The 24,390-nt window shown below is 55.2% G+C and overlaps 2 protein-coding genes and 1 pseudogene across 8 annotated transcripts in view; 2 read left to right on the top strand and 1 right to left on the bottom strand.

Annotated features, from left to right (window-relative positions):
* Nucleotides 1-3,281, top strand: part of TMEM184B (transmembrane protein 184B) — a 49,010-nt gene extending 45,729 nt beyond the window's left edge. For 2 of the 3 annotated variants that reach the window (XM_027107644.1, XM_027107645.1), the window contains one exon: nucleotides 867-3,281. In XM_027107644.1, the coding sequence (XP_026963445.1) occupies nucleotides 867-1,108 (242 nt within the window). In that variant the 3' untranslated portion in view covers nucleotides 1,109-3,281. The remainder of the gene's footprint in view (nucleotides 1-866) is intronic. The other variant, XR_003433003.1, reaches the window with a different exon arrangement.
* On the bottom strand, nucleotides 3,280-14,570 carry MAFF (MAF bZIP transcription factor F). 5 transcript variants are annotated; one of them, XR_003433005.1, is made up of 5 exons: nucleotides 14,139-14,568; nucleotides 7,265-7,330; nucleotides 6,011-6,690; nucleotides 4,112-4,235; nucleotides 3,280-3,981 (listed from the first exon to the last, which is right to left on the bottom strand). XR_003433005.1 is itself a non-coding variant. In XM_027107649.1 (4 exons), the coding sequence occupies exons 3-4, from the start codon at nucleotides 7,298-7,300 to the stop codon at nucleotides 6,250-6,252; spliced, it is 477 nt and encodes a 158-aa protein (XP_026963450.1). In that variant the 5' UTR covers nucleotides 7,301-7,330; nucleotides 13,057-13,123; nucleotides 14,139-14,570; the 3' UTR covers nucleotides 4,882-6,249. The 5 variants fall into 5 exon arrangements, 3 of the variants coding, with proteins under 3 accessions (XP_026963450.1, XP_026963449.1, XP_026963448.1); XR_003433004.1 differs by having other exon boundaries at nucleotides 3,280-4,235; XM_027107649.1 differs by lacking the exons at nucleotides 3,280-3,981; nucleotides 4,112-4,235 and adding an exon at nucleotides 13,057-13,123 and having other exon boundaries at nucleotides 4,882-6,690; nucleotides 14,139-14,570.
* LOC113620345 (succinate dehydrogenase [ubiquinone] cytochrome b small subunit, mitochondrial pseudogene) lies at nucleotides 14,112-20,125 on the top strand (annotated as a pseudogene).
* Nucleotides 20,126-24,390: the final 4,265 nt, after the last annotated feature.

Genomic DNA, 24,390 nt, shown 5'->3' with positions numbered 1-24,390 from the left:
CCCGCCTCCTCCCCCCCAGGCACCCCTGGGCGGCAGAGCCCAGAGCACTCGCCTCCAAGGGGTGCCCTCCATAGAGCTTTCCTGTTTCCGTCCTGGTCTCTCATTGTCCTGGAACATGCCCTGCACTGTCTGGGGGCACGGTGCCTGTTAGTGGGGAACTGGGGAGTTGGTTCTGTTCCGTGGCAGAGAGCGTGAAGGGGAAAAGAGCATGCACGTTTGAGTCTCAAGACCTGGGACCAGAGTCGGGCTCACCCCTTCCATCTCGGTTTGGGGGCCTGGGCCATTTCTGCCCCCCCAGAGCCCTTGGGGATGATTTGTTAGGGAATTACGAGGAAGCACCTCAAGGCAGGTGGCCCCTGTCCTGTCAAGAGCCAAGATGCCTGCTCCGCTGTGGGTCCAGGCCCCTGTCGGCCTGTCCTGATGGAGCGGGTCCCTGGTCCACTCCCCAGAGTGAAGGGGAGCACCCCGCAGGCGAGCGGGGCCTGGGCCAGTGCCGTGGAGCCTGGGCCCCTCCCCTCCACTCCCTGTCTCCAGTTGGCGCGGAGCTTGTCTTGGCCTCCCCAGGGTGCTCGGGCTCGCGCCTGCAGCACACCAGTCTCCGCCCCAGCTCCCTTCCCGCCTGCCAGACTTTCCCAAGTGGCTGCTTACCTTCTCCCCGGGGGTGCGCTCCACTCTGCACCCCGCCAAAGGAGCCATTTCTTTGCTTGTCCCTTCTCATGTCCGGGACCCCATTCTCTGTCCCAGGAGGGGTTGGTTAGATGACACAGCCTTGGGGCAGGGGTTTCGGTCCCGGGACCAGGGGCAGGGGGCCAGGCTGCCTTGCCTCCCGCTGCCCAGACCCCTCACCCCCGCCTCCCGCCCTGCAGGCCGCTGCGCCCCCATGAAGAGCATCTCCAGCAGCCTCAAGGAGACCATGAACCCGCACGACATCGTGCAGGATGCCATCCACAACTTCTCCCCCGCCTACCAGCAGTACACGCAGCAGTCCACCCTGGAGCCCGGGCCCACCTGGCGCGGGGGTGCCCACGGCCTTTCACGCTCCCACAGCCTCACTGGCACCCGGGACAACGAGAAGACTCTCCTGCTCAGCTCTGATGACGAGTTCTAGGTGCGGCTGCTGGCGGGGAAGGACTGGGACCTTGGCCCAGGGCAGGGTGTGCCCCGCCTCCAGCCTCACATCCAGGCTGGGAGGCAGGCTGCCACAGCTTCGGCAGTGCCCTTTAATTTATTGGACCAGAAACACATATCGCTTCAAGAGGAACAGCCAGATGCTGTCTGCCCAGAGGATGGCCCAGGCTCACCCAGGAGCCTTCAGGAATGTTTATACAAGGCCAAGGCTCTACTGCCTGGACGACGGGCACAGGACAGTGGGAGCAACTCCCATGCCCCTGCAGCTCGTCCTTTGGCGGCAGCATGTTGGGACCAGCCGTGCCCAGGCCCAGACGCTTGTGTTGTGGACCAGCGGCTGCAGCCTTCTCAGCCCCTCCCCCAAACACCGTGCAATACTCTGACCCGGGCTCTCCCTCCCGCCTGCTCCCTCCCCTGTCCCCCTGTCTGATGCTAGATTAGCCTCACCCTGGGCAGGAGGAGGGAGGAGGGAACGGATGCTCTCTGTGGACCTTCCTCCTGACCCAGGCCTAGCTGGCATGCTGCAGGGGTCAGAGCCAGACACCAAGAGCCATGGGTCCCGCCTCAGAAGGGTGCTCAGGTGCATCTGGGCTCCTGAGTGATCTCTCTGTGGCTGCACCTCTGCCTGCCTCGTGCCCCTTCCTCCTGGCCTGCTGAAGACAGCCAGCCGCCCACACTGCCCTCCCACTTGCGGTCTTTCCTCTTGAGAGCATTTTGGGTAGAGCCCTTGCTTCCCAGCTATTCAAAGGGTCAGGGGTTCCCACCCTTCCTTCCCAGGCTGAGCAGTCAGCACCTCTGCTGGATCCTGGTCTCTCTCCCTGGGGCTGCTCCCTCCTGTTTCCTGGGGAGGGTCTGGTCTCCGCATTTCAGACCAGCTTCCAGCTTCCGGAGGAGCACCGTCCTCCGGGAGGGAGGAGGGAGGGATGGGGCATGTGGCGGGGAGCCAGGAGATGGGAGACTCCTCTCTCTGGCCCCGTATCCGAACAGGGCCCGGTGTCCTGCCTCATCTGGCCCCCAGGCCCATCTCTTCTGTGCCTTAGTCACATATGAAAGCTCCCCCTCACTGGGCCCTCAGCCTGTCCCAGACACTCCCTGGGGGCCCCCTGTTAAGCTGCTGGCACTCAGAGGATCCTGCAGTGCTGGGCCAAGCGCCCTTGGACAGGCCTCGGGTGGCCAGGACCACCAGTCCCCTCCCCCTCCCCCACCTCCTCACCCATATCATGGAGCCTCCCGGGGCCACAGCCCCCAGGCAAGCCGGGCTTATACTGGCCACTGTCTTCGGAAGAGCCTTGTGATGGGACACAATGCACGTTCATACAGGCAGAGCGTTCTGTCACTTGAAACCCAGAGAGCACATGGGTTTGGGCTGCAACAGCCTGGAGGAGGGGGCAGAGCAGGGGAGAAGGGCCTTGCCCTGTGGGCGCAGAACTTCGCTGTGGCATCTCTCCTTCTGGCCACTCTTGGACTGAACTGTGCCGAGGTCGGGAGGGGGGTTCCATCACAGTAGTGTTCCCCGGCCTCCTTCAGTGACCAAGCCAGCTCTGCAGGTGGCAGGCGCAGAGGCCTGCATGTCTGATACCGGAGACCAGCTCTCAGGCCCCTGGTGGGCCTGGCCAGTGGCGGCAGGCTACGCAGGAGGCAGCCCGTCCCAGGAGGACCTCTATCCGCCCCCACCATCTGCTTTCATGAATCTGTTTCTCTGATTCTCCTTCCAGGCCAAAGTGTGCTGCTGACTCCCTGCCCCACTGGTCTTTGCCTACCCTGCTACCTGCCCGCTGGCATGGTGGATGCAGGGCTCCGTGGCAGGGAGCTAGCAGCCCCTGGGGGGCTGGGGGCTGGGAACGCGTGCCCGACCACTCCACCCCTCCTTCCTAGGATGTGTAATCTGCCTTGTCTTTTTATTTTTTATTTTTTTGTTAATTTTTTTCCCCAATAGAGTAGCTCTTTGTACATAAAAAATACTTGAAAAATTAATTGTATGATGTATGAGAAGACAGAGTCCCCTAGTTTTGTATCTCGTGTGTGACTGCCATGAGTTCCACCAGAAAGCCGCTCTATTTTGGTCTCTGTGACATTTTAAATGCGTGACAGAAGTGAGCAAATACAGTGAGAAAGAAATATATATGAGATAATATAGATTGTATTGAAATCTCTGCCTGTGGGTAAGGCTTTTTCCTTCCTCTTCTTCGGCTCCCTTGTATGTGTTTGGGGGTGAGTTTAGTGGTTGTGGACAAGGGTGTCCTAGGAAGCCCCCTTCCTTCCGGGTGTAGGTGTAGGTGATGGGGCGATTCCCATTGCCAGAGACTGAAGTTGGGGTCCAGGCCCCTGTTGGACAAAGTGTCTCCCCCTCCCCTGGCCAGTGGGACATGGTGGCAGCCTTGGTCACTAGGGGTCCACCCTCCTCAACACCCCACAGGGCTGACGTGCACAGTGGGTTGATAGCTCGTACCCAGTTTGGTCAACCAGATAGGGGGGCCCATACTCTGGCAGCCCCATTCCTGCAGGTGTCTCCCAGGGGTTGGAAGAGATTTCCCAGGGTCCTCAGGCAGGCTATCTTCCTGCCTCCCTGGGCCCACCCTCCACCCTGGGACCCAAGGCGCCTTCCCCCAGGGGTAAGGAGGCCTGGAGCAGGGCCTGTGGGGCAGTGGGCATGCGCCAGACACCTGGCACCTTCCTACCACCGCCGCATGCCTTCCTGGGGCCTGGCCTGGCTGACGGGGGCACTCAGGAATGCAGCGTGGGTGGGGGCAATTCCCAGCCCAGCCAACCTCCACTCGTCCCCCTGACAGCTTCCTGCTGCCCTTTCTGCCGGCCTGAGCGCGGCGTCTCTGGATCAGGATCCTGGGCCCCAACCTGTGAGGGGAGAACCCAAACCGTGTGGTTTGGCCCTTCCCCAGCTCTCAGATCCTGCACCTTCGACAGGAGCAGCCTTCTCCCAGCCCCGCCATCCCTCCGTACCCAGCCACGCAGAAATCCTCCTCACCGCTGTCAGGTGCGCTGGGTAAACGTTCACTCTGCGAGTTAAAGCTTGCAGCCCCTCAGGTTCCCAGTGCTTGTCACACCTACGCCCTTAGAGTACCTTAGTTGTACACATGGGTAAACCGAGGCTGCAAGAAGCGAAATAAGTCATCAAAGGTCATACAGCTAGAGAAAAACACACCTCGATTTCCCTGACCCACAGACCACAGAACACCCCATTGGGCGAGCAGATTGGGTTGAATTACAGGGAGTTTGGGGCCTAGGACGAGACACAGGGTTGTGCTTCAGGCCCGCAGGCGGGGGTTGAGGAAGCTACTTCTCTCCCTTTTGGAACACGAGGAGAATATTTTTTACTTGGCTGTAGAAAATCTGACCTCAATGTGAAAGGCTGGAAAGATTACTCTTCAATCGGGGAATTTTCCTCCCTGGGCGGGGCTGTTTATTTGCTGAAGGGATGCCCAGGGAATTTAACCCCCCATATCATTATCCTCCTGGCTCTGCCTTCCCCAGGGAAGCTCCTTGGCCCCAGGCAACCAGATGGAAGGACAGATGTTTGGGCACCACCCTGCCCGGTTCCACCTCCGCCTAACCTGCCCCCGCACCAAGCCTGGGTGCAAGAGCTAGTGATGGGGCACAATTCCTTCCTCTGCAAATTGGGGCTAACCTTCCCACCCAGCAGAGGGGCCTGTCTGGGGTTGAAAGCAGAACCCCCTCTTGGGCCCCTCATTCAGAACACCCCCCCCAAAAAAAACCATAGACCAGGACATACACTTCTAAACTGTGGAAAAAGAGAACTTGACTTTATTCAGAAAGTCTACAAAATACAGAAGGCGGATAACTCGCTTACTGTAAGTCAGAAAAATAAATAAATTCCGGGGGCCGGGCAATTGTTTTTAAAAAACATTTTTTGGTTGTTTTTGCCATCCGGCTTCTCCTAAGTATAAGATAAAATGTGATTTATTTGCAGATATAAAATATAAAGTCCAGCTCAGGGCCACACACCACTTTTCCCGGGCAGTGGGCGCTGGGCTCTGGCTGGGGAGAATAACTTAGATTCGTGCAATAAATAAACAGCAGGGAGGAGCAGCTGTATAGTTGGGGGCGGGCAGGTGGGGGGAGGCTTGGGCCGGGCTTCCCAAGAGAATGGCGATCAATGGCAGTGGTCAGCCCCCATCCCACAGGGTGGACAGGTGGGACCCTTCCCTTTAAGGACCCCTATCCCAGGCTGCAGAACCATAGGATCTGTCTTCTCATCTCCCCACCGCCACAGTGGTCACCTCCTTGGTCCCCTTTCTCTTTGGCTGGCCAGCTCCCTGGCTGCAGGGAGAGCCCAGGGTTGAGCCTGGCCAGCTCCTTCCCTCTCTTCCATCTGCATCACCTTCTCTCTCCCTCTACTTCTCTTCACCTGACTCACAGAGAGCCATCTCCCAGGCCACGGAGGCCCTTTCACCACCTGTTCAGGTCCTGGCCGCTGTCCCCCTGACAACCATGGCTGGAATCTCAGGGCAGCGTGGGAAGACAGGGTTCCAGCTCAACCACTAAGCATATGTGGCCTTGGGCACGTCCGATACAGGCCTGTTTTCTCATCTGTTAAGTGGGCTTCACTAGGTGATTTCTAATGAGTCTTCCAGCTTTGGAAGGCCAGGCATCCGGGTGCAAGGCGGAGGCGGGAGCATCAGCTTCCCAGCTAGACAGCCCCACAAGACCCATACCGGGCCGAGCCTAGTCCTGTATCCCTGGCGGGTGGGGAGGGGCTGATGGCACAAGCTGAGCTGTTACAGAATGAGGGGTGGCCGTCTTCCCCTCGATGGCCCTTCTCTAATCCGCTCTGTATCCCCTCCTCCCAAACTAAGAAGTCTGAAATTTTCTACCAGAGGAAACCCCAGACCCCGACCCCACCTACCTCCTATCTCATCACCGTTGCCCCTCCCCAGGACCATTAGGTCCCAGTTTCAGGGGCCGCAGGAGGAAGACAGGCTCTGGGGAGGGAACGTGTGTGTTCACCACGGGGGCTGGTGGCTGCAGAGATATGGCACTTGGAGACAGAGACTGCGCTTAGGCACTTAGGGAAGGCAGCTGGGGTCAGAGGGGCCTGTGGTTTGGAGAATGGGCGTGGGCGGAGCGAGCGGGGCTCGGCGGCCACTAGGAGCAGGGGGCGGGGCCCGGACCGGGGGCGGGGCCGGGGCTCGGGGCTGACTTGACGATGGTGATGACGCTGGCCGGAGCCACCAGCGCGGCGGGCCCGCGGGCGGCGGCCACGGAACGGGCGAAGCCCTGCAGCGCCTCGCACTTGCCGCGCAGCGCGTCGAGCTCCAAGCGCATCGCGGCGTTCTCGCGCGCCAGCTTGTCCACCTCGCGCTCCAGCTCCGACTTCTGCTTCTGCAGCTCCTCTTTCTGGCACACGCGCTTCACGCGGCAGCTGGCTGCGTAGCCGCGGTTCTTGAGTGTGCGGCGCCGCTGCTTGAGCCGCGTCACCTCCTCGGCTGAGAGCCCGCGCAGGTGCCGGTTCAGCTCGCGCACCGACAGCCCCATCAGCGCCTCGTCGGACAGGTGCGGCGTGTTCTCGCTCAGCTCGCGCTTGATCTGCGGGCAGCAGGTCGGGCGCATGGGGAAACTGAGGCCCAGGGTCACAGTGCGACCTGCGGGCCCAGAGCTCTGGACCTGGCGCGCAGCAGGTGCTGGGGACGGCTCCCCCTCCACCGCTAGTGTTCCCCCTTCACCGCCAGGGGCACTGAGGTGGTGGCTGGACTTGCTCCAAGACTCGGAAGGGGAGCAGTAATCCCGAAAGGGGAAACCGGGCCAAACCGGGATCTGAACACAAAAGGAGCCACCCCAGAGCTCAGCCCGGATTCTAACCCAGCGACCGGGCCTGGACTCAGCTGGAGAAACCCAGGAAAGCACCTTTGAAGTCCTACAGCCCAGGGAACGTTGTTCCGATGGGGAAGCGGGTCCAGAGAGGGAAGTGACCTGCCTCGGGGCACACAGCCTGTGGCCAGAACCCTGGCCTCTTGGTTCCCAGCCCGGGGCCCTTTCAGTGGCTTCACGAGTGCTGAGCCACTCCTGGGGATTCCAGGAACTGAAGGGGAAGTTGGGATGGGAGCTCAGCGGGGGCAGGGAGGGAGGGGAGGACCAGAGACAATAAGGGCTGCCTTCTCACCTTCAGGGCTTTGCTGGATAGGGGATCCACAGACATGTTTGCAGAAGGTGCCCTCTGGGCTGAGACCTAGGGGAGACAGGAGGCCAAGGTCAGTTTTTTTTCCCACTTGGAATAAAACCCAAACACACTACCTTGGCATTCAAGGCCCCCGCTGTCTTAGAACTCATCTCATACCACTTTCCTCTGCCCCAGTGGTCCAGCCACAGTGGCCTCACTGAGTGGTTCATTCCAGCCTCAGGGCCTTTGCTGTTCTCTTTACTGTTCTCTTCCCTGTTATCTCCCCATAGACTCTTCATCATTTAGGTCTTTGCTCAGTGCCACCTGTTCAAAGAGGTCTAACTATCCAGCTAAACCACTCCTCGTGCCATATCACATAACCCCATCTACTAACCCACAGGTACCCCAGACTCATTTCCCACTACCGCCCGCCTCCATTCTGCACTCCAGCCACAAGGAATTTCTTTTTTTTTTTTTAATATTTATTTAATTTATTCATTTGGTTGTGCTGGGTCTTAGTTGCGGCAGGCAGGCTCCTTAGTTGAGGCACGTGGGCTCCTTAGTTGTGGCATGCATGTGGGATCTAGTTCCATGACCAGGGATCGAACCTGGGCCCCTTGCATTGGGAGCACGGAGTCTTAACCACTGCGCCACTAGGGAAGTCCCAGAATTGCTTACACTTCCTCTCATCCTATGCTTTCTTGCCTTTGGGCCACCCCAAACCTTGTGACACTTCTCCCCCCACCCCCACTTTATCTGGCAGACTCCTACTATTCAGCCTTCTGCCCTGGACGTAGACATCTCCTCCTCCAGGAAGCCCTCCCAGGCTCCTAGGACTTGTTCAACACCGCCCACCCCAGCAGTTCTCCCCCACGTTGTAATGGTCTGTTTCCTTGACTCCCTACCAGACAGGGAGCTCCACAGGCAAGAACCAGGCCCAGGCAGCTTTGGGTGCTGAGGCTGCCAGCACAGGGGCTGGCAGGGAGCAGGCACCGGTGAAGTGTGAATGGGTCTATGACACTGTCCGTCACCCAGCTTGTCAGAGTCTGAACCGAGTGCCAAGCCCAAGCCCCGCTGAATACCATCGAGAGACAAACCTCCTGGCCCTACCTCCGATTCTTCCTGCTTTCCATCTGCCTCCTGGCTTCTGCATGGCAGGGATGGTACACAGACACCAGGAGGATGGGAAGGGAGCAGAAGGGATTCTATCCTCATGACTGGCTCCCAGGTGGGGTATGGGAGAGGAACATGGGATTAAGGGTAAAGCCTGGGTTTGAGTCCCATCTCTCTTTGCTCCAGGCTGTGTGACGGTGGGCAAGCCACTCCATCTCTCTGGGTCTCCACTTTCCCATCTGTAGGATGCAAACAATACCTGCCTCGCAGGGTTTTGGTGGAACTAAGTGGTACAAACCGGAGAGGTCAGTGAGCACCTGGGTGGTTATTAGAATTGCTGAGTCTGTCCAGGAGGGGTTGGGCCTGTCGCAGTTCCTGGGACCTCGCTTTGATTTGGCAGCTCCGGCTGGCCAGAGCCACACAGGAAAGGTCCTGAGAGACCGTCTGGCCCCTGCCTCCTCACTTCACCCAGGGGGAGGTGAAGACAAGAGAGGGGCATCTCTTGCCTGAAGTCACACAGCCGGTGAATGGCTGCCTCCCCCCAAATCAGGAGGAATTCTGAACACCTGTAAAGGCCCCAGGACTGAATCCTGATCCCTTTCACACCATCATCACCCCAGTTCTCCCAACAACCCTGTGAGGCCAGAGATGTCAATAGAGTAGTCCAGGGTCACACAGCTAACAGGGGGTGGATCCTGGGACTGAGGCCACATTGAGCCATGTGTCTCCTCCCAGTGTGGCCCTTACAGGGCACCCTCTCTGGGCCCTGTTTCTCCAACCCTGTGAAGCGGAGGACTTGCCAGTCTACGAGGCTGCCCAGCTCTGATGTGCTAGGATTTGTATCGGGTCTGCTAGGGATATGCAAATGACATACAGATATCCAGGCCCCCTGGCCGGTTGTTCAGGGAGCTGGGGTGTTAGGTGACACCCAGGCGGTCTGGGCTACACGGAGAGCCTAATGGGAGAGGGGAAGCCTCTCCTGACGTAGGTTAACTGAGAGCCTGCTGGGTGCTGAGCACAGGGTGCTAGGGCTGATGCAGAACTCGGGAGGCATGGCCCCTCGGATACGTCATTTTTCCTCTCTGGACCTTGGCTTCCTCACTTATAAAGTGGGGACAATCATCATAGTATTAGCGTGTAAAATACAAGAGGCTTAGACAAGACCAGAAGTGGCAGATGGTTGGTTTATCTCACCATCACCCCTCCCTCCACTCCTAACACAGACGTCAGTAATCAATCACAGCACTTTTTCCCACTGAGGTTGGACACAGCCCCTGAATCTTTCTCAGCATAGCACTGTTTTCCACTGAGCTTGGACACAACCTCAGAATCCTCGTCAACACAGCCCTCCAGATTAGGCCCAAGAGGAAATTGTTGGCCATGCCCTCTTCTGTCTAATGGCTGAAGGCCCCACCCCCTCTGCTGGCTGTGATTCTAAGTACTTTGGGGCCCTAGGGAAGCTTTGAACCTGTTCTTCCCTCCTTTCATCTTCCTCCTCCTGACCTGGCCTCAGCAGCCTCAAGCACATGCTGGATGTCAGCTGAGGCACCTATGTTTGCACAGGAATGTCCTAGCTCAGCAAAATCAGGCAACCACAGAGGGAAAGTCACAAGAAGGGGGACCTTTCCGATAACCTCAGGCTTTCAGCCTCCAACTCCAGGCCAGGGGCTGCTGGGCTGTCAGCCAAGGGGCCAGGGTCCTCCACCAGGCTGCCTCGGCCAGTCCGGTAGACCTGGGACCTGAGACAGCAGCTGTTCCAACCTCCTTGTTCTGTAACTGAAGCAACAGGGCAGCTGTTTGGTGGCAGTGGTGGGTTGGAACCCAGGAGTCCCGACCCCCAGCTCAGGGCTCTTTCTTCATTGCCAGTCACCGCACTTCCCCCACGCCCCCAGCCCTGCTTCTTCCCTTTTTCTTCTTGAGGCCGGCAGAGCTGACCTCTGGGGTCTGCAGGTTCCTAACATTCCCTTGGCGGCCTGGAGAATGAACTTACTCTTGGGGGATTGACAGCTGCCCTGCCCAGTCAGCAGCCACATCCCCGGCCCCCTAGTAGACGGCCCACCCGCTGGCATGGGCTCCTCGCTGACTGCTGAGCCATTTTGCTTCCTCTGTGAGGACAGAGGGAAAAAATGTGTTTTCCTGGGCCTTGGCAGCCAGCACTGGTGGAGCCTCCTCCCTGCTGGAAGGGGAGCAAAGCTGGGAGAGCCCAGCTGGGAAGTGGGAGCCTGGGGGTCCAGCTCAGGTTCTGCCACCTGCTCACACCCGCTGTGTGACTTCAGGTATGCCACTTCCTCTCTCTGGGCCCAACACGCCAAACCACCAAGCCTAGGGTACCTCCTAGCACTGACAGTCTCAGAGTTTAGAGTGTCAGATTCTGGCCCAGAATGGAGCTCCAAGACCACTAGCAGAGTAGAGACCCTGGAGGAAGGGAAAGGAAATCAGGGAAGGCTTCTTGGGGGCAGGGGCATGAGAACACAAACTCAGAGACTGTCAGCCTCAACCCTCCCTCTGCTCCACTTGCATAGCCAGGGACCGCTTCCTCTTTCAGCTGAACCATGACCAAAGCCACCTCCTCACTGGCCTCTAGTTGTGCCTGCCTCCACCCCTGACCCCACCATCCATCCTCCCCCAGGAGCTGTCAGAGGGAGCATTACTGACACAAACCTATAAACCTGATCATGTTCGGCCCATTTCAAAACCCTAGGACGCCAGCCTCCCTTCCAGCCCTTTGGGCCTCCACTATGTTCTCTCTCCACTCTCTTCCAGGATCCTCAGGCTGACAATAAATGAATGAGCACCCAGTAAACTCGACCATCTCTGCACTTTTCCCAGAGGGTCACACGGGGTGTGTGTGGAGGGGGGTGGGGGGAGGATGTCACCCGGACCCTGAAGTATCTGCTCGCTTTGGAGAAACTGCTTCAAGAATCCTACAGCCCATGCCCAGGCTTCTTGCTTCCCTGGGGTTCCCAGGCCTTTTTCTCTAGGTGTTGTGGAGTTCTACCAGAATACTGACCCAGTGCTCGTTCATTCATTCAATCAGCAAACACCCAAGAAGCACCTACCCTGTAGGTGCCAGGCTCAGTGCTGGGCTTCCTTAGACCCAAAGTTGAATCAAAGCCCCTGCCCTCAAGGCATTCATAGATGAGCCTCACTTGAACTGACAACCTGGCTGACTGGTCACCTCCTCAGGGAAGCCTTCCTTGATTGCCCTGGCTAAGTCAGAGCTCTGTTATATACTTTCTAACCACAGTGACATCCCCCTCATACCACCCATCTCAGCTGTGGTTTTACATTTAGGTTAGTGGCTCTTCCTTCAACTTCATCTCCCTTCCTTGACTGTAAGCTCCCAGAGGGCAGGCTTTGGATCTGATTTGTTCACCATGTTATCCCCAGCATCTAGGCCTTGATGGGCTCCATGGCAATGCAGGCTAAAAGTGTTAGGACTGAGGGAGGCACAGAGGCCAAGGGAGCCGACATTGGGTCCTGGACCCTACTGAAGGCCCAGGGGTGGTTCCATGGGAGGTTAAACCTCTCAGTACTAGCTTTCCATCTATGACTGAGTCAACCAGCCATTCCCTCTTGCCCCCCACCCCCCTGGTCCCTAGCCCTACGCAAGGATGTTTCTTGCCCAGCTTTGAGGATGGGCCTGCTTGATTCCTGTGCTCCTGGCGGCCGCCTCCCTTACTTGGACTCCACATACTTCTGGACACCCTTGGCCTCAGCCTGGGGTGGTCGGCTCTGCTTTCTCTCCCACTGTTCCCCTGGAAATTAGTCTGTGTGTGCAGGCTGCCATACCTCCCCCATTCTACTCCCATCCTACCACCTTGGATGTTACCTAGTTCCTGTTGCAGATGGGGACATGGAAGTTCCCAGCTGTGGTAGCTGCTCAAAGATTCAAAGTTAAAAGTTTATCTGATCGGACTTCCCTCGTGGCTCAGTGGTTAAGAATCCACCTGCCAATGCAGGGGACACAGGTTTGATCCCTGGTCCGGGAAGATCCTACATGCCGCGGAGCAACTAAGCCCGTGCACCACAACTACTGAGCCTGCGCTCTAGAGCCTGGGAGCCACAACTACTGAGCCCATGTGCCTTGAACCTGTGCTCTGCAACAAGAGAAGCCACTGCAATGAGAAGCCCACGCACGGCAACGAAGAGCAGCCCCCCTCGCTGCAACTAGAGAAAGCCCACATGCAGCAACGAAGACCCAATGCAGCCAAAAATAAATAAATAAAGTAAATTTATTTTTTTTAAAAAGGTAATCTAATCAAGCTCAATGCCCTCCTCCCAACCCCCATGATTCTGTAGCCTTGTGGGTGGGAGGACAGGGAGGGCAGAATAGGACCAAGGAATCCCTAACTCCCAGCCGACCCCTCAGCCTCCCTCAGCAGGGGGCTGATGGGGAGGGGGCGGGGCGAGGTTGGGGGCCCCACCCCTCTCGCCTTACCCCCTCATGCGCCAAGACCAGCAGTCCCACTGCTTGTTTTCCATGCCTGGCCCAGGCCCTCAGCTATCTCCTCAGGTCCAGTCATCCATAGGTCTGTCTGACTAGTCCCACCTGTGAACTGAAACCACCAGGAGTGCAGAAACCAGCTCCACCCCAACCTTGGGTTCTCACCCTCCCTGACCCAGCAGGTACAACCTCTAGAACCCAGACCACCCAGAGGAAGCGTGGTATCCCTTCCTACCTCTGACTTTTGCCGTGGGTTTTTCTGGCTCTTCCTGTTTCTCCTGAGACTGAAGGGTTGGGCAACCCTGGGGATGAAGGAGAGTCCTGAGGGGAGTCTGTCTTCCCCCAGCTAGCCAGAAAACCTGGGGACAAGGACCTGGACCCCAGCCTACTTTGTTGCCAGACCCACTAGGGTGCTGGGGCCAGGGGTGGCCCCCTCACCTCGTCGCCCAGACGAGCCCGGTGGGATCTTTGATATTTCGCCCCACCCTGTGGCTGAAGGCGCCGGCTCTGGGCGGGGGACAAACACCGCGGTCACATGGCTGCGGTCCTGGGAAACTCCGGGGAGAGCAAGGGCCTGAACGCCGCCGGCTGGTGGAGAGGAGACAACCCGGGAGAGAATTCCCGGGCCCCTTGTGACTATGGACTGGGGCGCTTCTCTAGCTGCGTCCCTATTCCGTGTTTATTCCTGTGGTCACTCTCTCTCCGAGGTACGCTCCGCTGGTACACAGGCGCCAGGATCCTTATCCTCCTGGGAGCGCGCGGACACACACACACACACACACACACACACACACACACACACGCACTCACACACACGCACACTCCCCAAGGTACACGGCGCAAGCACGCACCTGACGGCATACCCAGGAAGGTGGCCAGGGAACACACACGCACGGCCGCCCTCGGACGTAAACAAACCGCGCACGCACGGCCCGCGGGCACCGGTCCAGGGACTGTTCTCACCGAGTCACGTACTTTCACACACCGCTCCCGGCCCCGCCTGGGCGGACGCTGACGCTCGCCAGCCCGCGCTGTCCCTTCCTGCCTGGCTTCGCCGCCTCTCGGCCTGCGCCCCCCAAATGGGGCCCCTAACCCCCGCACCTCGCCAAGCTTGCTTCGGCCGCGTCTCGGCCCCGCCGGACCTCTGCCCTTCCCCCCCCCCACCAGTCGTCAAGCCAGTCGTCCCGGCGAGGGATCCACGGGAGCACCGACTGAGTGAGCCCCGGCGCCCTGCCCCAGGCACGTTCCCGGGGTGCGGAGACTCTGCCGCCTCCGGGTCCCGCGCGCCCGTCCCGGTCCGGGACCAGCGACCCTCACCCGCCTCTCGGCCTGCTTCGCCTGGCGTCCCTGGCACTCGCGGGTCCCGCTGCCTTCCGAGCTGCTGTCCCGGCCCGCGCCCTGGTCAGTCTCCCCTCAGGTCCCGACCGCGGGTCGCTCCGAGCCCAGCTCCCGGGAGCGACGCGCCGAGTTTTGTTGTGGGGCGGGAAGCTCAGGGGGCCGCGCGGAGTTGTAAGGCGAGCTTCCCGGAATTACTCACTCACAGGATTCCTTTCATTCATAAAAACTCAGTCATGCGGTGACGTCACCTCCCCGGCCGCCCCCCGGCCCCGCAGCGTCCTCCCAGCTCCTCAGCCCCGCCCCCTGCCAACTCCGCCCCGGAAGACCCCGCCCACATCGAGGCCACGCCCCCAGAATTTTCAATCCCAGTTAGAGCGCGGCTAGGGGCGTTCACGTGACACCTCACTAGAGCCGCTCGGATGAAGGTGTCATTTGTCTCATTTTACAGTCGACAGTTCTGGGCCTCCTTTCGACCTACACCCTCTGCCTTGATGATCTCATCTAGTCTCGTGGTTTTAAATGCCATCTATAGGCTCAGGAGCTCCAAATTTGTATTTCCAGAGCGAACAGCTTCTCTGAGTTTCAGACTGTATCCAACTGCCCACTCAATGCCTCCACGTTGGTACCAGATGGGGCCTGCATACCCTGCACGGCCAAAATCCAACTCCTGAGCATTAACCCTACCTCAGCAACCCACACCTCCAGTCTCTCCCACATCAGCTGTTCAAGCCCAGACCTAGGAGCCTTGCTGCATCCCTTTCTCCTTCCTCTTCACTTCATGAGTCAGGCTGGCTCCACCTCCAACACTACCCTGCATCTGACCACTTCTGGCCACCCCCAGTCCTACCACCTGATCCAGGGACCATCAACTCACCTGGACAATGGCGGAGGGCTCCTGATAACTTCTTCGCTTTGCCCCTAAAGGCTTTCTTTGCACACCAATGTTCTTCTCGAAACAAAGATCAGATTGTTTCACACTCTCCCACCCTCTGGCTTAACGCCCTCAAAGGTTTCCCTTTGCATTTAGAATATAAACTGTACTCCTCTCTTTGGCGTACAGGGCCCTAAGCCATCTGGCCTCTACCCAGCGCTGCAGCCTCACCTCCCGTCTCTCTCCCCTCACCACTACTCTTCAGCCACACTGCCCTTCTTACTGTTCCTCAAACACACCAAGCTCATTCCTGCCACAGGTCCTTTGCACTTGCTGTTTCCTCTTCTGTTCACTGCCTGGCTCTTTCTCATCTTTAGAGGAGCTCAGATGTCCCTGCCTCAGAGACGTCTTTCCTGACAGCCCTGGCTAAAGGAGCCCCCACCTCTGAAATTCGTTTTTATACTACCTTAATATTCCCATAGGGTATTATCTTGCTTATGTATTTGCTTATTATTCAGTGTCTGTCTTCAACCAGAATGTAAATTTCATGAAGGTAGAACCTTGTCTATCTTGCTGACCACTTCACGTCCTGTACCTAGAGCAGTGCTCTGTACATAGTAAGCCTTCAATAAACGCACGTTGAAGAAATAAATGAGTGAAGGCTCAGAGAGGTAAAGTGACTTTCCAAAGTCACCCAGCCAGGAAGTATAAGAACTTGAGTCTGAATCCAGACCTAACTAATTCCTGATCCAGACGTTTGGGGCTCTGTCCAACTGGGTGGGGCCCAGCATAAACGTGGGGATGTATTCAGGGCCTGGAGCTCCACCCAAAAGAGGCGGCTTTGGGGGCAAAACGGGAGAGTGTCCCAGTTCCTTCTTTTCTTTGCTCATGGTGTTTCCATTGCCTGAAGTGCCTGCTGTCACTCCAAGAGTCATGTCTTTTTTTTTTGAAACTGACATCACAGCACCTACCTTATCTTACTGAGTAGGGCCTAGGACCTCCCCAACTAGGAGGTCTTTGTGTGGAGCCCTGGTCACCAGCAAGGCTCCCTCTTCCTTTGATGTAGTGTACTTTGATTTCAGAGCCCTTGCTACGCTTCCTTGCCTCTGGGCTGTGGGCCTTTGTCCACCTGGGATTGTGACATCTATCCCTTACCTCCCAAAGGCCTTGGGTTTCATATGCAGATTGGCCCACTAGCTTCCCAAGTGACCAAATATTGCAGCAGTTATGTCTGGCACTCAAACAATTCCCCTTACCTTATATTTACATATCAAGGAGAGCCACTCATGTTACCTCTTGGGGTAAAAAGTTCTCAGTTTTAGAAACTGCACAATTGCGATTATTTTCTTTACCCTCCATTTTCAATGAGCTTTTCAAAAGCTGAGGTCATAGTAGGTGCTCAGCTAGTGAATGAATCCCCAGTGGGTCTGCACAACACCCCTGGACACCAGGCTGCCTAAACCCTCTCCCATCCCCTGCCTGCCTGCATTAGGGGGTCAGGGCTTCAGTATCCACCCAGCAGGGACTGCTCCCCACGGATGTGTCTCCCTTTCTGGTCAAGGTCAAGGGACATGGTGCAATGTCATATTTAAAAGTGGGAGCTCTCTGGCTTGAAGGGGGTTCCTAATGGCCAAATCTGGGACAATTTGAACATCAAAAGAAGTAACAGTAACCATGGATTATAACCTACTGAATAAGAGAGGAATCCAAACTGATATGAATAAATAAATGAGAAAACTCCTCCTTCAAGTAAAAAGAAGGACAGAATTAGAAAATGACAATTAAGACCACAAAGTAATAATCGATTCCTCAAAGAATCACCAGTGGACACAAAAATTTGATGAGGAACATGATATTACATGGGTCCAAAGTATTTCTCCATGGACAATTATTAATTACGAATAGAATGATTGTAACTTTACAGTGGAGAAACCTGGCAGGTACCATCTTCACTAAGTGACCAAAGTTAATATCACCAGGAATGGGACAAATTGACATGCGTAGCTCCTAAATGATTCATGGAGAAGGAGACAGCATCACTTCTGTGGTGTTCCTGCCAAAAATTCATACAATCGCTCTCCTCATGAGGAAACATCAGACAAACCTAAACTGAGAGAAGTTCTATAAAATAACTGGAACTGTGTGCTTAGAAAAAATGACAGGATCATGAAAGATAAAGAAAGGGGAACTGTTCCAGATTAAAGGAGCCAAAGGAGATGATCGAATGCAACGTGTGACCCAGAATTTTCTTTTGTCATGAAGGACGTTATTAAGATAATTAGTAAAATCGGAATAAGGTCTGATAATAGTATCGTCTCGATGTTAATTTCCTGGTTTTGATCATTGTCCTATGGTCATGGTAGAGAATGTCCTTGATTTTAGGTAACACACACTGAAGTGCTTAGAGGTAAGGGGCATCTATCTGCAATTTACTCTCAAATGGTTCAAAACGAGATTGAGAGAGAACAGATTATTGAGAAAATGTGACAAAATATTTACAATTGGGGAATCTGGGTGAAGTGCATATAGAAATTCTCTACCATTCCTGCAATTTTTGGCTTAATAAAGAAGTAGGTTTTTGTTTGTTTGGTTCTTTTTTCAGCCGTGCCACGCGGCATGCGGGATCTTAGTTCCCCCATCGAACCTGTGCCACCTGCAGTGGAAGTGTGGAGTCCTAACGACTGGACCACCAGGGAAGTCCCTGTTTGTTAGTTTAAGGTAGGGGCTGTCAGGAATTCCCTGGCGATTCAGTGGTTAGGACTCCAAGGTTTCACTACTGAGGGCCTGAGTTCAATCCCTGGTGGGGGAACTAAGATCCCGCAAGCCACTCGGCCCGGCCAAAAAGAAAAAGAAAAATTAAGTAGGGGCTCTCCAGTTAGCCTGTGGGCTCAGATCCCAGCCTCACCCACCACCAGCTGAGTGACTTAACCTCTCCCTGCCTCCTTTGTAACCTGGGTTTACTAAAAGCGCCTGCTTCATAGATTGTGAAACAATTTCTTGGGTTCACACTTAGAAGCATTGGGCACAGTGTCTCGTATGGAATAAATACTGGGTTAGAGAGAGATGAGTCCTCTGGAGTCCCCTAGAACACTCCCTCTGAGAACCTGCGTCTTCCCCAGGTGAGTGACTCGAAGCCAGTGAAGACCTCACCCTGCCCAGAGACCCCACCTCCTGTCAATAGGGAGTGGCCTTGTTGCCAGTTTCTAGGGATAGAGCCACCCCCTGCCAGCACAGTCCAGCAGACTTCTAACCGGCCCAGCTAGTCCCTGTTCACCTGCTCGAGGGTCCAAAACACCAAACAGCACCCAAGCAGATCCCTGTGGGACCCTGGTGCACAGTAGGCACCTTGCCCAATAGTAGCAGCTCAGTAACCAGGCTTGACCCAAGCCAGGATCTGCGGCTCAGATCGCACCCCTGGCTGACCCCAGAGTGGGGCATTCCTTGCTCCGAGCCTCAGTTTTCCACCTGCAGAGTGAGAGTGTAGAATTAGGGCAGTGGTCTTTAAACAATCTCAAACCACAGTAAACTTTCTTCACATGAAAGTTGACTCTGCAGAATGTCCCTCCTCGTAAAACAGCTAGAAGCTGGGCTGCTACGGAGGAGACCGGGTTTGGCTTCAAGGTTCCCCTGTTGAGGGTTCTCTGGAGGCCCTTCCTGCCCTGAGATTTGATTTCCAGGCCCCCATGAATGCCTGTCCCTGGACCCTGGGGCCTTCCCTGCCCCGCTCTGCGGGGCAGCTCCATCAGCTGGGCTGGGTCCCACATTTCCTGCAGGGCCCTCTACTAGGTGGAAGTGATAATCAGAGGCACCCCTTTCGGCACCTTCAGGCACCTTATATTGTCCCAGTTCTTCCACCCACCGCATGGCCCACATCAGTTTCTTCTTACAGCTTATTACTTCTGACTATACTTATTCCTATTACGTTTATGAGATGCTTCCTTTGAGCCAAGCACAGCGCTAAATGCCTAAACCTGTTTGCATAGTATATATTTTCCCATAGTGTATCTTTTCTCCCACTGCTAAACAAAACAATCATCCGAAACAAAAATTATCTGTACTTTTTATCACATTTCAATATCTTTATAAATTCAACTTTTCCTTCTTACCATAGCCCTCCCCAGTGAGGCGGAACGGTGGTGCAGAAACAATCATCCTCATTTTAAAGCTGACGTTCTGGGGATGACCTTGAGCCTTCAGGAGCGACATGGGGACTCTCTGGAGGCTGAGTGTCCTCTGTGGTGCCGGAGGAGGGCGAGCTCTGTTCCTCTAAATCCCAGTGGTCAGACTGGCTCAGGTCTCAGCATTTCTCTGGGACCGACCTACCCCAGGATGGTGTGGAATACAGCATATTCACCTGTCACCCAACCACCATTCTGTTTCCAAGGCTGCATCTCTCCACTGGATTGGTGAGAGGATTGTCAGTGTTTTGCTCCTGGGCCTACTTCCAGCTGCTTATTTGTGTTTTGTTGGTTTGTTTTGTTTTTAATATTTATTTATTTGGTTGCACTGGGTCTTAGGTGCGGCAGGCGGGCTCCTTAGTTGCGGCATGCGAACTCTTAGTTGCGGCATGTATGTGGGATCTAGTTCCCGGACCAGGGATCGAACCTGGGCCCCCTGCATTGGAAGCTCAGAGTCTTATCCCTGGACCACCAGGGAAGTCCCCCAGCTGCTTATTTGAATCCTTGCTCTGCGATGCACTGCTTCCTGGCGGCAGTCCTCACTTTTCATAGTCACTGAGGCATTGGACCAGCTGTATGTTCGAGGGGATGCATGGCAGAAAGCTGTCAAGGCAGGCCTTTTGGTGCCCTTGGCTTTCACCTTTGCTGGGTGGGCTTTGTTATTTCAACTCTCATGATGCGGGCATCTGCAAAGCTGTGGCTATGCTGTGGAAGTTCTGACCCTTTAGACATAATACCTTGAGAATTGATTGTAGACCAGCTCGCCTTTGCTCCGTCATGCCATTCAACTCACAATAACAAGGAAATAACAGATAAGTCCACTGGTGAGACAAACCTCTTCTCCTAATCACCTGGTTATTTTTTTTAATTTTTTAAATTTTTTAAATATTTAATTAATTAATTTATTTTTTGGCTGCGTCGGGTCTTAGTTGTGCACGCGGGATCTTTCCTTGTGGTGCGCGGGCTTCTCTCTAGTTGTGGCGTGCGGGATCAATAGTTGTGGTGCAAGGGCTTAGTTGCCCCACGGCATGTGGGATCCCCTGCACTGGAAAGCGTATTCTTAACCACTGGACCACCAGGGAAGTCCCCTCCTGGTTATTTTTAGAATGTAATCTTTGAGGAAAGATGTGAGAGGAGTTGCATCCAAAAAGCTGTCAGACTGAGTTCTGTATGCTGGGGAGTTAATGGGGTGTCTCTAAGCTTCTCACAAGACTCACAGTATAACTAAACATTATATATGAGCTTTTGCCTTTTAATTTATCAAACTCTTACAGGGAATTCAGCTTTATGACTCTCAATATCCGATCAAGCATCTATATTTGTCTTAGGATGATGGAGAAAGGGAAAGACTGTTATTTCGTAAGTAAAGGCTTGGCAGAAAATTAGGCAGTGTTCAGTTTTTGCAAACATCCCCTCTCTGTTCAGTTGATACCAGCTACCAATGGTTCTGTGTCCCAGGGAAATTTGAAAATTAGAAATGCTGGTATTTCACATTACTGATTTCTAAATCCTAGGAAGAAGAGCCTGGAGAGTTTCTGAATATAGAGAAGTTCCATGGAGGGAAGAGGTCCCTTTATAGACGTTTCAAATTGTTACAGATTCTAAACTGAGACTTAATCCTCAAATGTGTTTGTTTTACTGGTCCTAAAATAATCTGTCCACAAATATAAAATTATAAGTAGTAAGTTGTTTTTTTCCCACTGTGGGAATCTCTAATGTGAAAATGTATTCTATGAAGGTAAAGTTTTTTAAAAATCAAATGCTATATAATAAAAAGTAAATAAATAAGGCAAGCTGAGGTTCTGACTGATTTATGGGTTCACTAACTGTCCAGGGAGTACCCTCCTGTTGCTGGGTGTGCCTGATGCCCTTAATCCTCTTCCCACATCTTAGGAGTTAGATGTTGCAGGTGAGGAAATTGAGACTCTGAGTGGTGAGGAAACTTGCCCAATATCACACAGCTAGTCCCCAGCAGAGGAGGACTTGAACCCAGGTGGTCTGACTCAAGGGCCATGCTCTCCCACTGCCCAGGGCCAGGCATAACCATGGGCTTTGTTGGAGAGAGATGTCCCCTGTCACGTGGCCATTCCTCCCCCTCTTCTCCCTTCCTACTTTTAAATCATAAGGCAAACTAGGGAGGGGCTGGCAAAGGGTGTCCCTGCACTGGGCTGCTGTCTGCAAGGGTCCTGGGTCTGGGCTAGAGATGGTCCAGCAGGGAGAAAAATGAGTTTGAACAAATCCAGACAACCGTAGTAACTACTGTTGTCCCGTTTATGAGACACTTCCCTTGTGAACCTTTTATCTCACAAAACGCTGTGAGATGAGTGTCTTTCTTGTCCCCACTGTGCAGATGAGGAAACTGAGGCTCGGAGAGGCAATGCCATTTGCTCAGGACACCCCAGTGAATAAAGGCCCTCACGACCTCTGTGTGAATATGAGCGTTTCACTGCCACTTCACCAGCTTTGGGTGTTCCCTTTTTTTTTTTTCTCATGGCCACGCCACATGGCATGTGGGATCTTAGTTCCTCTTCCAGGGATCGAACCCATGCCCACTGCAATGGAAGCACGGAGTCTTAACCACTGGACCACCGGGGAGGTCCCTGTTCCCATTTCTTAAGTTCTGCTAATTTTCTAGGCAAATAACATTGTCTTGTTTAAATTTACATTTCTCTGAATATGAATGGGCTTGGAGACATTCCCTTACTTTTGCTCATCAGTTGAGTTTCTTCTCTGCAAACTGACATTTCAGGGTACTGAAAAGTACAGGTACATTTCTCTGTACTCTGCAAACTGACATTTCAGGGCCCTGAGACTTAGAACTGTACAGATGCCCTTTTTTCTCTCACCCCTCCATCATATTTTCCCTCTAAAAACTTTTTCCTCCTGACAGCTTCAGTGTACTTGGAAATCTGCCACTCCTAGTCTGAGTCCTTTCCATGCCCCGAGCCTGTAAACCCATAACCTTGGGCACCTCGTTTGTCTGCTACTCTTCTGCCCTGCCAGCTGCTCTGGGCTTCGGAGAGAAACTACCACCGTGAACACGACACCCACAGCAACAAGACTCCACTGCGAAGTCCTCCTCCAGTCACAGCCAGGCACTCGGGGTCCCTGATCACCGCCTCCCTTCTCCAAACCCCATTCTCGCTGGCCTCGTCCTCGCCCCCACCTGCGAGGCCCGGCCTCAGCTCCCTGCACTGTTCATCCCCTCCCTCTCAGTCCCGGCACAAGCTGCTCCTCCTCCGGCCCCAAAGCTACCTCCCTCTCTTCTTTCCTGGACCCTCAGACTCACCCTCCGGCTCCTGTCCTCTCAGCCCCGAAATTTCCCCAAGCGGCTGCCATCTGTAACACCCACTCCCCTACATTTCGCTCCTCCACCCACCCAACCTTTGCCTTTTCTTCCCTTTTATGGCCAGACGCTCGAGTCGTCTCTGCCTCTGAGCCCTCCCTGCCCCCTCTCCTCCCAGCCTCGCTCCAGTACCCACAGTCCTCTGAAGGGACTCTTGCTGAGGTCCACGTGACCTCTCTGTTGCTAAATCCGGGGCCCATGTTCCGTCCTAATCTGTCTTGTCCTTTGACAGCCCTGGACCTTGTTGCTCCCTCCCCTCCTCCTTTTGATACACTCTGGCCCCTGGTGTTCCAAGGCGTGGGTTTCTCTCCTCCTTTTTCAGTCTCTGTCTCTGGTTCCTCTTGACCTCTCGGTGATCAGTGATGCTCAGAGCTTCCGCCTTTGCCCGCAGTCTCTTCTCCCAGGGGAATCTTATTAACCCTCAAGAGTCCAGGCGGCATCTGATGCTGATGACTCCCTAATCTCTCACTTGCGCGCCTCTGTGTCTCAGGGGCCAGATCTTCTTAAACAGCTACACAGTAGATGTGGATTTCCCCCTGCCCCCCCCCCATCCCCCCCCCCCCCCGGCCCCCCCCCCACCCTCGCTTCCGGTACGTCCAGCCCACCACAGTCACAGCGCCACTCAGCGTCACCCTCCCAGCCTGCACCCCTGCTCCCCAGATGGGTTGGTGACACCACCTTCCAATCAATCACCTTAGAGAGAAACCAGTCCCTCACCTTGCCTCACCCCCGTCCCTCAATCCCACAGCTAACCCGTCACCAAGTCCCCGTGGTCTCCTTAGCTTCCCTCCATGCTCCGCTCTCTTCGCTCAGCCATGGTCTCAGTTCAAATCACAGCATCTCTCCTCCTGGACATGGCAACGGCCTCCTGCCTGGCCTCCCTGCCTCCAGCACCTTCTAATCCAGCCTCCAGGGGGAAAGTAGAGAGAGCTTTCTAAAACCTAAATTGGACCCGGACACTCCTGGGCTCAGAAACTTCCACGGCTCCCCACTGCCTTCAGAACAAAGTTGACACTCTCTGCACAGACCTTCTAGGTCTGGCCTCTGCCTCCTCTGACTGCCCAGCTCTCACCCCTCCCTCTGGGCTCTTCCATACCGCCACGCTTTGGCTCCTGTAGACCCCTCGACCGGAAACTCCCTCCCCAGGTGCAGCTTGTCCTTCAATATCCAGCGCACAGGTCACGTTCCTCAGCGAGCTTCCCGAGTAACCCCCGGGCGGACCCAGGCTCCTGCCCTCACGGTAGGGATGGGCCCCCTGCACAATGGCACTTTTCCCTCCGAGTTCGTGTTCCGTGTTTTTGTGGCTGTCTTCTCCTCTTAATCCACAAGTTCCTTAAGGACTAGAAATACATCTTTTCATTTTTGTGTCCCCAGTGCCTAGCCCCGGCCGTCATGCAGTTGTGGCACAGTAACTATTTGCTGGATGAATGGAGGAGTTGCCCTTGCTCCGCAGGGGCTGGGCCGTGTCCTAGGCTGGAGCAGTGGGGCAGGCTGGGCAGGGGAGGGAGGCAGGGAGGGAGGGAGGGAGGGAGGGAGGGAGGGAGGGAGAGGGTATGGTTAATTTCCTAAAAGGTCCTTCTGCCCTGATAGTGGAGGCTGTGTCCACTCGCCGGCTGTCCGCTGTGCCCTGCCTGATGGGATCCTCGGGGAGTCCCTGCCATGCCCCCTGATGACTACTGCGTCCCAGAGACCATTCGATTCAGCCTGCTCACAAATGTGTGATTTGCAGCAGAGTTTCGGGAGCCCCTGGGACATAAACAAGGGCCACCAGGACAGAATGTAGATCATCCAGGATAATTCAAACATGCATGGTTGCCCAGTGGGTTCTGCCCATGT

Source organism: Aethalodelphis obliquidens, unplaced genomic scaffold (genome assembly GCF_003676395.1).
Source record: "Aethalodelphis obliquidens isolate GAN/ISIS:26980383/991018 unplaced genomic scaffold, ASM367639v1 scaffold8, whole genome shotgun sequence".
Classification (NCBI taxonomy): Eukaryota; Metazoa; Chordata; class Mammalia; order Artiodactyla; family Delphinidae; genus Aethalodelphis; species Aethalodelphis obliquidens.
Note: the sequence above shows the minus strand (reverse complement) of the source record. Positions and strands in the feature narration are given on the sequence as shown.